Genomic DNA, 14,054 nt, shown 5'->3' on the forward strand with positions numbered 1-14,054 from the left:
GCGCCGAAATGGACAAACTAACCCAAGCATTAAAAAATAAAGAATCTTCAACCTATTATAGCAATTGGAGTCCTTTGTACATTTGGCTTAATCAAAGATAGATCACCTCTAAGAAAATTAAGGCCGAGGCCTCCGAGGCAGAGATAAAGAAAAGCACTGCCGACGATAGTCTGGAAGAAGAAAAGACCTTACAGACAGTCACAAAAATATGGTTTTATTATAATTGTTTTCTCTACTTCTGTTATCCCCACGTTTCCCCCCCCTTCCCTTCCTTTTCCCTCTTTCCTCTCTCAAGCTTTCCTCTCTTTCCCTCTTGGCCCATGCCAAGACCTGTTCGTCTTTTTGTTGTATATACTTTGTAGCTGTGTTGTTGTTGTTTTTTAAAAAGTAAAACTAATAAAGTTTATAAAAAAAGAAAAAGAAAAAAATGCTGGAAAAAAATTGTTTAGAATTAGTAAGAGACGGTTGGTTCGTCTGGTTTTGCAACCTGCACCAAGGCCGGATATCACAGCGGTTGTTTCACGCCCCCCTTTTGGTGAAACAATTTTTTGTTGATTTTTTATGGTTTGTTGAATTTATTCATTTATTTATTAATTGTTTTTTTTTAATACCAGTCTGATATTATGCAGTAATGTAGCAAAGACGAATATATATGGAAAAATTGAGCCTATTTCTCTTTCAGTTTTATTTATTATTCTTATTAATATTCTTTAAAATTGCTCCAGCGAAGGAAGGAAGCCCCAGGAGGGAGCAGCAGTTGCAAGGCATAAGTGGTAGTTCAATTAGCCGAAAAGAACGCCAGGCCTGAGAAAAAACAAGTATTGCCCTACAGTAGCTGCCTCCCCAGACGAAGACCGGGCGGTTGAAAAACGCTGCTACCTCGCCAGCTGAGCGGGACTGCGGAAGCCAACGGACCTTAGGAAGGCTCGGGGACCCTCGAAAAAGACCCAGAGGGAACGAGCAATGGCTTTAAGCAGTCCCTGGGGATCTGCTTAGTGAGTTAAATTGTCAACGCAGCCTGGTTGCACTCTTAGAAAGGCCCCAAAATGGCGGCTGTCCACGAGGCGGTGCCCAAAATGGCGGCCGCGAGCCGGTGTAGAGGAGAGGGGCTATCAGCGGCGGAAATTACTCTCCTGGCAGGGAAGGAGGCCTATGAGGGCCCGAAACAGGAGGAGAAGGGGGCAGTTAGCTCTCCCCTGGTGTATCGGCGTTCAGTGGGGGGGAAACAACCGATCAGAGGCAGGAACGAAAGCGAAAGCTCAGCGGTAGAGCGAACGAAGTGGTAGGCGAGGGGGGGCGCCAGCAGCGCTAAGTGCTGGAATTCTGCCCCAATAAACCCCCCCCAGGAGGGGAAAGAAAGCTCCCCTAGGGAGGCTATAGACCCCAAGGTAAACTGTGCAGGAATAACTTAAAATAAAAGGTCCAACCTGGAAGTGAAGAGAGAAAATCCTGAGTCGGCCAAAAGCTCAGAGAAAACACAGCCTGACTGTCAGGAGGCTGAGCTAAAACTGGGGAACGCTACGAGGGACCACGTGATGGGGAGGAGCATTCCTCAATTCAAGCTCAGCCTGTGAGACCCGAGACTGGAGCACCTCCCACTCTGGATGCTCGCAGCAGCTCTATGGAGAAGTGTCCAGTTCACATCCAAGTTTTGGAAAGCCTTTTTGGACCTACTTGGAACTAAACTTAGTTCGAGTTATCATCCACTAACAAATGGGGCCATGGACGAATAAACTCCGTTCTAGAATGGTACCTGCATTGTTTTATTAACTATCAGCAGGATAACTGGACCGAGTTATTGCCTTTTGCAGAAGTGGCTTATAATAATGCAGTTCACACTAGCACAGGTTTTACCCCATTCAGAGTGGCCACAGGGCAAGAATTTAATGCTATGCCTGAGTTACCCTCACATGAACCAGAAATCCCCTCCTTGAAACAGTGGATGAATCGTTTGCAAACCATTTGGCTGGTGGTCCTCAAAGCCTTGCATGAAGCCAAGGCTGCCATAAAGCACAAGCAGACAAGAAACAAATAGAACCTAAACCTTACAAAGTGGGGGACAAAGTTTACCTTTCCACCAAGTTTCTAAATTTTTTGCAGCAGTCTAAAAAACTGGGCCCAAAATACATTGGGTCTTTCCCTGTCATTCACATTATTAATCCTGTCATGGTGCAATTGTCATTATGGCAAGTCCACCCCTTTCCAGCATGCTGAAACCTGAAGTCACCTCTGATCTTGGTCAAGCTAATACCCCTGTTCCACCCCCTATTATGGTAGAGGGCAAACAACATTTTGAAGTTCAAGAAATCCTAGACTTTAGAAAATTCCACAGAGCCACTCAGTACCTGGTAGCTTGGAAACACCTCCCCTCCTCACACAATGAATGGGTTCACAAAAACATGTGCATGCCCCTAAATTAATATGTATATTTCATCAAATGTACCTTGACAAACCTCATTGATTTTGTTTTCTTTGTCTCCCTTCCCTCTTTTTGTTTTCTTTCTGGTGCACTTCCCATTTTACCTGAGGGGTGGCATGTCAGGTCCCATATATTTTTATTGGGTTGCTGGCATTCTGATGGGAGGGGGGAGGATTGGAGAGATCTCTAAATGAAGTTTCTGTTTCTGTTTCCTGTATTGCTGTGCTGTGAGTTTCCATTTCCTGCATTACTGTATTGTGGGAGGGGTTTTGTTTGCATGGCTTTAAATGGCTGTTTTTAAGTGAGGAAAATTTAGTTCCTGCTTCTTGCTATCCAAGCTTTTTAATAAAAGCTCCTTTTGGAACAACTATAGTTTCAAGAATCCTACTTTCTTTGGAAGATTGGAGAGGCAAGACCTTACATTGATGTTGATGGGTTGCTGCCAGCATCAATAAGTCCCTGCAATTTCTCTTGCAAGATTTTTCAGAAATGGTTTGCCATTGCCTCCTTTTTCAGGCTGACAGAGAACGACTGGCCAAAAGTCTCTAGCCTGGTACCTTAACCTTAACCTTACCTTAACACCCAAAAGTATCTTTTTTAAAATAAATCTATGCCTTTAAGATCAAAGAAACTCAATAGATATTTGTTAGGAATGTCTGTTAGAAGTGATACCCACTGAGCATGATAGACTATATTCCCACTAATATGAAGAGAATTATAGTTATAAATAGCATTTTATTCAGGCTAAACTGTGCTGTTTTTGTTCAGAGCGTAATGGTACTATTTCTTTATAATCACTGATTTTCTTTTGTTTTATATAAAGTGATAGGTGATTTGGTTTGCATTTAAAGATACCGTAGGAGTTCTTTTAAATTCACTGAGTAAACATGCTTGATGATAAAATAATTCATGTCCTTTTCTTTTACTTGTGTCATAGCTGATTTGAACAATGTTCGATTCTCAGCATATAGAACTGCCATGAAGCTCCGAAGACTACAGAAAGCTCTCTGTTGTGAGTATTCTGAATACCTTCACGAATGTTTCTTAATTGCATTTTTAAAGAAATGAATGAAAATATATTCTACAGAACTTTGTTTTGTTGTCGCTTGGTGCACAACTTTTGAACTATTTTTTCTCCCAGATTCAACTTGAAAACATAAGATTATAAATTCCCATTCATCATTTTGGGTTTGTTTTTCTAAATTCAGTGGTAAATTCTTTATAATATCAGGTTTATAACCTGATTTCTTTCCCATCTACCCAGGGTGCAGTTTTTTCCCCTCAAATTATTTGCACCTGACAGACTTACATTATCATTTTAATAGCTTTTTCTTGAAGAGATATATTACCTTTTTTCCATTTTTAGCTTCAAATTGTGATGATTCAAAAATGATTTTGCTTGCTTTTTAAATTGGCTCTTCATTAATATTGTTGAAAATATTTTGATTTGATAAAAATGTCAGTTATGAAATTGAATCATGAAAAGTAGCGGTTTTGGTTCACATTTGGGTTTGTTATTTATCTTCTGTATTCCCCTGTTTTGTCATAATTGGTGAGTAGAGTATTCTCCTATGAGCTGCTCAGAGCATCCAGAGATGGGAGGTGCTTCAGTCTCTGCTTGCTTAGGCTGAGCTTGAATTGAGGAACGCTCCTCCTCCTCCACGTGACTCTTCCAGGGCGTTCCCCAGCTTTTGCTCAGCCTCGTGCGAGACAGGCTGTTCAGCTCTTTGCTCCTTGGCCGAAGCAAGAAATCTTGGAGTCTCATAGCCATTTCTTTCAGCTTTAACTTCAGGTTTGATTCCCTCTCCTTAGCCCTGCGCAATTGCTCAGTTTGGCACTCTAGCCACTAAGAGGAAGTACAGCTTTTTTGCCCCCAAGGGAGGCCAAGGGAGGGGCAGTAGCGATTTTTCGCACTACCTCCCACAGCCTAATATACCTCTCTCTCTCTCTCTGCCTGTATTTCCGTTGCTGCCTTGTTAATCGCTCCGTTTTGTAGCGACTTAGGTTTATTTGCTCCGTTTGAGCTGTTCTGCAATTCCCCCCCCACTCTCGAATGCCGTTTTCTCTTTGCTTTTCTGTTGTTATTTTAAGGAGAAAGCCTATTCTCTCCTTCTAGCCCCTTGCTAAACCGAGTTTCAGTTTAGCTTGCCAGGTGGGGAAATGTTCCTGGGAGGCGTGTCGTCTTAACGGCCACCATTCTGGAGGCAGCCTCGTGGCACGCGCCCTTTTGTCTCTCCCTTTAAATGCTGTGAGTGGTTTTTCCGAATTACCAGGCTCCCGCTTGGCCTTATCTCAGAGTTTATTTCAGTTTTCTCCTTTTCCGGCTTGCATTTAATTGGAGTAATTGTTGGCTCAACCCCACAGCTCTCTCCAGCAGCGCGGCAGCTGCACCCAGTCCGCTTTCTGTGTCAGCCTGTGCAGAGAGGCTGCTGCAGGCCCTAATTCTAATTCTACCGGGCCTAGGCGTTCGCGAAATTCAGCTGATTGGCCCCCAGTTATCCCAGGAGCAGGGATATAACCATCTGGAATATAATATTTCTAATCTCACAGGATAATATTTTCATACTCAAAATATTATCACTGAGGTACGGCTCTATTGTTGTTTTTCTCTTTGACTGAATAATCATATATCTCCATAGATAGATAGATAGATAGATAGATAGATTTATTTTTTTAAAAACAACAACAACAACAACAACTAAATTTTACCAAAATGGGGAAGTAATATTGATCAGGGACACCGTCTTTGCATAGATCGGGCCCTGGGCGTGCCAACCGCCTCATATTGATCTTTAACTTACTACATTTAAGGCATGGCAATGGCAGATGGTAATACTTCTAGAGGATCTTCTTTGAAGGCAAAGGCCAAAACCCACCACTTGCGCAAGCAGGCTAAGGAGACCTCCAAAGCGGCTCAGAGGGACGCCCTAAGGCGCCACAAGGCCCTGTAAAAAGAATTTGATAGGAGATCTAAAGAAGCACTCAAGGTGCCTCAGGTTCCCCCATCCTCCAGTCCCTCTACCTCTGCTCAACCTCCCCCTCCCCCAGATGTTTCCTTCTCATCCAGGCGCAGCTTGCCACCTCAGGAACAACAGGCTCAGGTTCCTGAAACGTTGACCAGAAGGGCTCCAGAGGCCACCTTCACACCAACTGCTGCCGGTCTCCGACAAGAGGAATCTCTCATTGAGGAGATCCCTGAAAGGATAAGATCCTGGATGGAGTTGGCTATTCGCCAAGGCATCACAACTGGCATCCAGCAAGTCGCCAGGTCCAGTCTGTATCCGGTAGGCTCTGACCAGGAATCTCACTCGCTGAGGTCCCTACCTAGGTCTGAACAGCGTCTGGCTCAGGAGCCCTTGCATATTTCAGGTCTGAGTAAGCAATCCCCCTCAGTCCACGCTGCCCCCTCTGGGGAAGGACCTGAGGACCTCATTTTCAATCAACCCATGGTAGAGGCCGAGACTATTCCGGCTCCCCCTATCCTTGCAGATCTGGTACAAAAACAACTGGTGTCTGTAGTGGTCCCCCCAGCCCCCTCTAACCATGACAAAAAATTCTTCAATCTGGATCCGGATTTCTCTAAAATGTTGAACACCCCCGAGGTCGACAAGCCCATTGTGGGCCTGGCTTCCTCCTCCACTCTGACTGAGGCCCTAAAACCGGAGTAAAAGCGAGCCGAGTTGGCCCTGCATAGGGCCCATCAGTCAGACACATGGGCCATTAGATCGGCTATGGCTTCATCCTTCTTTACAAGGTCCTCAATTTGATGGTTGCGCCAGCTCAAACAACATGTCCCTGCTTCTAACAGCAGAGCACACCAGGACATTGCTAAGATCATCGCCGCAGCTGAGTTTTCGGCGGACACCACATATCACATGGTCAAATTTTCTGCCAGGGCAATTTCAGCGCACGTACAGGCCCACCGCCTGCTATGGCTCAGACACTGGCAGGCGGATTTTAAAAACAAAGCCAAGCTGGCCTCCTCTCCCATAGTGGGAGACAAACTATTCAGCCCATCCCTGGACCCTTTACTTATGGAGACCAGGAACAAAAAGAAGTTCCTCCCTTCCCTCACCTGAAGGCCAGATTCCAGACAGTTGCAGCCCTTTCGGAGGGGCTCCTTTCGGCCCTCCTATCAAGCCCCCTTCTCTCCCAGATATCAGAGGCCTCCCTCGTTCAGACCAGGCCAATTCCAGGATAGACCCGACTCTGGAGACAGGAGTAGGAGGGGCAGCCAATACAAAAGGCCTTTTCGGGGTCCGGAAGCAGACCTTCCCGACGTCCCAGATAAACATAAAGACTGTACCCCCATTGGGCACCTAAAGTCATTTGCCAGTATATGGGACTCTTCTACTTCTTATTCTTGGGTCAGGGACACTGTCAGATTTGGCCTTGCCCTTGAGTTCCATTCCACCCCCCGAACTTCTTTATGTCATCCCCCCTCTCCAAAGACCCGATCAAACGCAATCTGATGACTTCCGCCATCCAGCACCTCCTTAACATAAGGGCCATCCAACCTGTTCAACCTGACCAACGAGGTCGGGGCTTTTATTCCCACCTCTTCGTCATCCCAAAACACTCGGGGGGATGGCGGGTCATCTTAGATCTGAAGTGACTTAACCGCTTTTTAATTTACCGCAAGTTCAAAATGCACACCCTTCAATCCATACTACTGGGATCAGACAAGGGGACTTTCTCACATCCATAGGCTTAACAGAAGCTTACCTCCATATTGCCATTCGGTCTTCCAACTCCAAATTCCTAAGGTTCTGTTACAATAACCAACACTTTGAGTACGTGGCCCTTCCCTTTGGACTGGCTTCTGCCCCCAGGACTTTTACCAAGGTCCTGGCAGCTCTGGCAGCTCATATCAGAAATACCCCCATCCGTCTCCAGTGTTTAGATGATATTTTGATTCAGTCATCATCTATCGATCAGGCAGTGAGGGACACCCAGGCCACCTTAGATTCCCTTCAGGAACATGGGTTCCTCATAAATTGGAAAAAGAGCCAGTTACTTCCCTCTACCCGAATAACCCACCTGGGGGCTCTTATCAACACAGTGGGAGGTAAGGTCTACCTGTCCTCAGAAAGACTCCTTAGTATTCAGAAATTGGTAAAGGAAACTAGGCACCGCAAGAGGGTGCCCTTATTGAAATTGCCAAAATTATTGGGGAAAATGATTTCCTGCATTTCTATTGTTTCCTGGGCCCGTCTTCATACCAGATCCCTTCAGTGGATCCTGCTCCTGTACCAGAGATCCGGCAGAAGCTATTGCAAGCTCCCAGTCAGGGTTCCGCCCAAGGTCCTCCCGTCCCTCCTCTGGTGGGCAAGACCACTCATCAACAAAGGCTGTTTCTTCAAAGAACCTCAAAGGCTGACTATCACCACAGATGCCAGTATATTCGGATGGGGAGCCCACTTCCAGTCTCTCTCAGCCCAGAGGAGATGGACTGCAATAGAACAATCGTGCAGTATAAATTGGCTGGAGCTTCACGCCGTTCCCCTGGCCCTGTGCAGCTTCCTCCCCCAGGTACGTGGGCAACACGTCCTCATTTTGACAGACAACGTCACAGCCAAGGCACACATCAACAAACAAGGGGGGCACACATTCAATCCAGTTAATGAAGGAAGCCGAGCGCCTCTGTCCCTGGGCAGAGACCAACCTTCTGTCCATCAAGGCAGAGCACATATCAGGGCTATCAAATATCCAGTCAAACTGGCTAAGCAGGGCCACCATAGACCAATCAGAGTTGCGTCTCCACCCATTCCTGTTCAGAGAGGCAATAAGGATATTCGGGAAATGGGCGATAGACCTGTTTGCCTCCCCCCTCAATACCCAGCTCCCGAGATTCCTTTCAAGATACCCGTCCCAAGCGGTGGAGAATCACAATGTGCTCTGCTGTCCATGGCCCTCGGGGCTCCTCTGTGCATTCCCTCCTCTGGCCCTGGTACCCAGGGTTATCCAGAAGCTGCTCCACGAAAAGGCGGAGTTGCTCCTAGTGGCCCGTTATTGGCCCAGACGACCATGGTTTGCGGATCTCCGCACTCTCTCGGTGGCCCCCCCTTGGAGGATCCCACCAGACAGGATTTCCCTGTCCCAGGGGCCCCTCCTACACCCGAACCCGCAATGGCTGCAACTGACCATCTGGAGGTTGAGCGGAGCACTTTGAGGAAAAGACAGCTCTCAAATAAGGTCATTGACACCATCCTAGCTGCCAGACGACCATCAACCATCTGAATATATAATGCCACATGGGCCATTTTCTGTCGTTGGTGCAACAAACTTAAAATTAACCCAGTTTCTCCCTCCATAGCTCAAATTTTAGAATTTCTTCAGGAGGGACTTGACAAGGGGCTATCTCCTAACATGCTAAAGCGTCAGGTAGCTGTCCTGTCATCTGTCCTTTCTTACGAGGGTCTCAGTTCCCTCTCTCACCACGCCCTCATCCGAGCCTTTCTTAGAGGGGCTACCAACTTATGCCCCCCCCCCAGTGCACCATTATCCCACCTGGGACCTCAATAAAGTCCTCCTCTCCCTCACCAAAGAGCCTTTCAAGCCTTTGAGGGAGACGGGTCTCCAATTCCTAACATATAAAGTGGTTTTCCTGGTAGCTATCACATCAGCCCGACGTATCTCGGAAATAGCAGCTCTGTCTGTCAGGCAAGACCTCTGTGTCTTTCATGCAGATAGGGTGATCCTCTGACCCGACCCCACCTTTCTACCAAACGTTAATTCGACTCCGCAGAGCCCAGGAGCTCATCCTCCCAAATTTTTGTCCCAATCCGGTGCAGGAGAGGGAACAACAATGGCACAAACTCGATGTAAGATGCGCTCTGCATATTTACATCAAACATACAAAGCCCTTCAGGAAGCCGGAGGCCCTATTTCTGTCTTTCCAACCCAAAACACAGGGACACAGGGTGTCATCTTCTACCATAGGACGATGGATTAGGGTGGCCATAGCTAAATTGTATCAGTCCCAGGCCCTTCAAGTTCCTAAGGGCATAACTGCCCATTCAACCAGGAGCGCAGCCACCTCTGCGGCCTGGGCTACCCAGGCACCAATAATCGAAATATGCGGGCTGTGACTTGGGCCTCACCTTCCCCCTTCATTCGGCACTATAAAATTGACGTGTTTGTCTCTGCGGAGGCTTCATTTGGCAGGCGGGTCCTGCAGCGTGTTCTTAGGGACCCTAGGGAGATCCAGGACCAGACGGAGTCCCTCCCTTAGGACAGGCCAAGCTTTGGTATGTCCCATCTCTGGATGCTCTGAGCAGCTTATAGGAGAAGGGGCATTGGTACTTACCTGATACACCCTTTCTATTTGAGCTGCGAGGAGCATCCAGCCCCACCCTAATTTCCATCTGGTGGGCCTCTCTCTCTCGGCCAAGGACCAAAAATTGTTTAGGTGATAGGGATAGGAGCAGCCCTTTTTTTCCTCTCGCCTTCGCAAAACTGGGGAACACCCTGGAAGAGTCACGTGGAGGAGGAGGAGGAGCGTTCCTCAATTCAAGCTCAGCCTAAGCAAGCAGAGACTGAAGCACCTCCCATCTCTGGATGCTCCTCGCAGCTCAAAAATAAAGGGCGTATGAGGTAAGTACCAACGCCCCTTCTGATAGCATAATCAGTGGAATGTAAAAAAGTTTTTGGATTTTATGAACTGAACATTTTGCCCCCCAGTCTATTTTTTTTAACTTGTCATTCTAATTTGATGGTTTATTATTAAAGTCATACTTATAAGAATCCGATTTTGCTTTCAAGTCTTTTTTTTAAATTAAATTAATTTTCTGCTATGCATAGTTACTTGTGAGAAGATCTTTATGATAAATTAACATAAATATATCAATATATAATTAATATATTACATTAATTGTATTAAATATATTATTGTAAATATATAATTAATATGTTATTATTATGATAAATACTAGGCTTCCTCTGATTTTGTCTTTGTACTCCTATACGTTTTTGACAAAAAATTGGTTTACATCCACTTTTCATTCAACAGAATTGGCAGAAATTATATTGTTAATAGTAAAATATTTTGATATGGAAATAAGTCAATACCAGGTTAGTATAATACTATATATAGATCTCCAAAGAATACAGTATGATGCAGAAATAAATAAAGAAACGCCTTAAAAGAATAACTGATGGTAAGGCTATACTTTTGCAATATGTATTAATATTATTTTTTATGCTAAAATTCCAAACATTTTCCCTATTCAAATGTCTTTAAGTTTCATTCCAAAATTGAAAACCTGGAGTAAAAAAAACCTTACGTTGGAATTGATGATAGATGTGAATTATGCACTTGCAGCAGTCCGGATAACATCAATTGAACAAACAAATCAGCTTGCTTACAGTACAGCAGTCATAGTAACAGAAGAACTGGGATTCAACAGCCGCAGCCCCCTAGAAAATTGACTGGAAAACCACAGTGGAAAATCAGGTTGGAATTGAAAATCAAGAGACTGCGAGCAGGTGCAAGCAACTTGAAGCATTTGCAGGAGAAAAAGCTAAAGAACAGCAAGATCAAGAAACATCTGATCAAAAAATACAGGCTTAGCACAAGAAAAATTGACGAAGCATTGGAAATTGTGAAGCAGCAGATAACAGCAACAGCAAGAAAAATTGAAAGATACGAAGCCAGAGTAATCCAGTACAAACAAAATCAATTGTTCCAATCAGACCAAAGATGGTTCTATCAGAGTCTGAATCAGATGGGGGATACGAAAATTAAAAACCCTGAGAAAACTGCAACTACTCAGTTTTGGAAAGACCTGTGGGACACTATGAAATGTTACAACAAAAATGCTGGGTGGATCAGAAACTTTGAGACGAAATTGTCCAAGAACAAAATGGACCAACTGGAAATAACTACTGAGATGATGAGCAACATAGTGAAAAAAAATCAAGAACTGGACATCGCCGGGCAATGATCAACTGCATGGCTTTTGGCTCAAATACCTGACCAGCCTCCACAAAAAAAAATGGCCGAACAATTCAATGAGATGCTGCAGACAGGAAACGTCAGTGAATGGTTTACAGTTGGGAAAACCTACTTGATACAGAAGGATCCAGCAAAAGGGGCAACACCTGCAAATTACAGGCCAATAACGTGTCTGCCAACCATGTTCAAGCTGCTGACTGGCAACATAGCTGACAGGATCCAGGACTACCGAAAAGCAAATAACATCTTGCCAGGAGAGCAGAAAGGAAACAAACAAGGAAACAGAGGCACAAAAGATCAGCTCCTGATCGACAAAATTATTCTAGAGAACTGCAAAAGCCAAAAAAACAAATCTGCATACAACTTGGATTGACTGCAAGAAAGTATTTGATTCACTACTGCACAGTTGGATCATCAAGTGCCTGGATGTCATTGGAATATACAAATACATTGGCACTTTCACTGCAAATGTGATGAAGCATTGGAAAACAGAACTGTTTATTAGAAGTGAAAGCTACGGACTGGTCAACATCAAAAGAGGGATTTTCCAGGGTGATTCTTTGGCACCTCTGCTGTTCATCATTGCCATGACCCCCCATCAACAATTTTACAGAAAACTAACCTGGGTTATCAAACTACTAAAAATTCACAGAAAATCTCTCACCTGCTGTACATGGATGATCTGAAGTTATATAGAAAATCAGAAATTGAAATCCAATCATTGACCAATACAGTTCAAATTTTCAGCACTGACATCACCATGGAGTTTAGCCTAGACAAATGCGCCACAGTGGCACTGAAGAAAGGAAGATTGTAGAAAGTGATGGAATCGAAATGCCCAATGGACAAAACATCAAATGCCACCAACCCAAAGCTTACAAATAATTGGGCATAGTGCAGCTGAACAATGTCAAACATGGGCAAGTGAAAAATGTGGTCAGCAAAGAACACACACAAAGGGTCAGAAAACTTCTAAAAAGCAAACTGAATGGTGGTAACACCATCAAGGCTATAAAATACATGGGCCATACCCATCACCAGATGGGATTGTAAGCTGGACACAGGCAGAGCTGGACAGCCTAGATAGGAAAACGAGAAAACTGATGGCCATACACTGTGCGCTGCACCTGCATAGTGATGTTGGCAGGCTATATTTGCCCAGAAGAGCAGGCAGTAGAGGACTTTTGCAAGTGAAGCAGACAGTCAAAGAAGAGAAGCATGCGCTGGCAGATTATGTGAAAGACAGTGTTGAACCAGCTTTGATGGAGGAAGCTGCTCAAAGTGCAGCAATAGGAAGCTGCTCAAAGTGCAGCAAACCAAGAATCAATACAGGAAAACAGCGATGCAAACTCAGGCTGACAGCTGGTGTAACAAAGCACTGCATGGACAGTTCCTTGAAAAGATCCAAGGAAAAGTAGATAAGGAAAAGACCTGGTTATGGCTGACCAACAGAACACTGAAGAAAGAGACAGAAGACCTGATTCTTGCAGCCCAAGAACAAGCCATCAGAATGAATGCAATTAAAGACAGAATAGAAAAATCTGCTGATGACCCCAAATGCAGACTCTACAAAGAAGCAGACGAAACCATCAATCACATACTGAGCTGTTGCAAGACAATCGCTCAGACTGACTACAGACAACGTCACAACACAGTCGCTCAGATGGTCCACTGGGACTTGTGTCACAACTACCACCTGCCTGTGGCAAAGAACTGGTGGAATCATAAGTCTGAGAAAGTGATCAAAAATAAGCATGCAAAACTACTGTGGGACATCTGAATACAGACTGATAAAGTTTTGGAACACAACACCCCGGATATCATGATTGTGGAGAAGAAAAAAGTGTGGATCGTCAACATTGCCATACCTGGTGACAGCAGAATCAACAAGAAACAACTTGAAAAAGTCACCAGATATCAGGACTTGAAAATCAAACTGCAGAGACTCTGGCATAAACCAGTGCAGGTGGTTCCAGTGGCACTCGGCACACGGGGTGCTGTGCCTAAAGACCTAGGCAAGCACTTAAAAACAATTGGCGCTGACAAGATCACCATTGGTCAGTTGCAGAAGGCACCTTACTGGGATCTGCTTGCATAATCTGCCGATACATCACACAGTGGGAAGTGTTCAACTAGTGATTTGTGATACAAAACCCAGCATAGTTATCTCGTTTGCTGTGTACACTGTAGTTTTTTGTGTATAATATTAATAATAATATAAAAATGATAAGTTTCTGGTCAAGATAAATAATGAAATAAATGTTTTTATTAAGTAAATTATTAAGAAAAAGCAACTCACATATGTTAAACATATTAAACTTAAGCATATTTTCACATTGCTACTACTGATTAGTGATGTCCCATACAATATTTAAGGAAGACTGAGCGACCCTTGGTGTTCTGTAAGCTTTGTTGTCTTCTTACAGATGTTTTATTACCCAAAGTAACATCATCAGTGCTTGTAGGGAGTGGGATTTGCTCTAATTTTATATTTTTGTGACTTGTCCTGTCAGCATTGGTGGGAGTGGTCTTGGTGGTTTTTTGGTTGGACTGCTTACTGTAGCTTGTTTGGTAGGTCCTTGATAAGGGCATTGCTTGCTGTTTGATCGTTGGTCTGATTAATTAATCTTGGTGTTAATCTCTGCTCATCTGGGCATTTCAGACAAAATTTTGCTTCTT

At 44.5% G+C, this 14,054-nt stretch overlaps 1 protein-coding gene and 1 pseudogene across 7 annotated transcripts in view; both read left to right on the forward strand.

Moving 5' to 3' along the window:
* DMD (dystrophin) overlaps positions 1-14,054 on the forward strand; it is a 1,342,375-nt gene that overhangs the window by 1,233,098 nt on the left and 95,223 nt on the right. For all 7 annotated transcript variants that reach the window (XM_087938163.1, XM_087938162.1, XM_087938165.1 and 4 more), the window contains exon 63: positions 3,357-3,431. In XM_087938163.1, the coding sequence (XP_087794289.1) occupies positions 3,357-3,431 (75 nt within the window). The remainder of the gene's footprint in view (positions 1-3,356; positions 3,432-14,054) is intronic.
* Positions 11,335-13,565, forward strand: LOC148125090 (uncharacterized; annotated as a pseudogene).

Source organism: Pseudonaja textilis, chromosome 8 (assembly GCF_049901715.1).
Source record: "Pseudonaja textilis isolate UNSWEBS1 chromosome 8, rPseTex1.2, whole genome shotgun sequence".
NCBI lineage: Eukaryota > Metazoa > Chordata > Lepidosauria > Squamata > Elapidae > Pseudonaja > Pseudonaja textilis.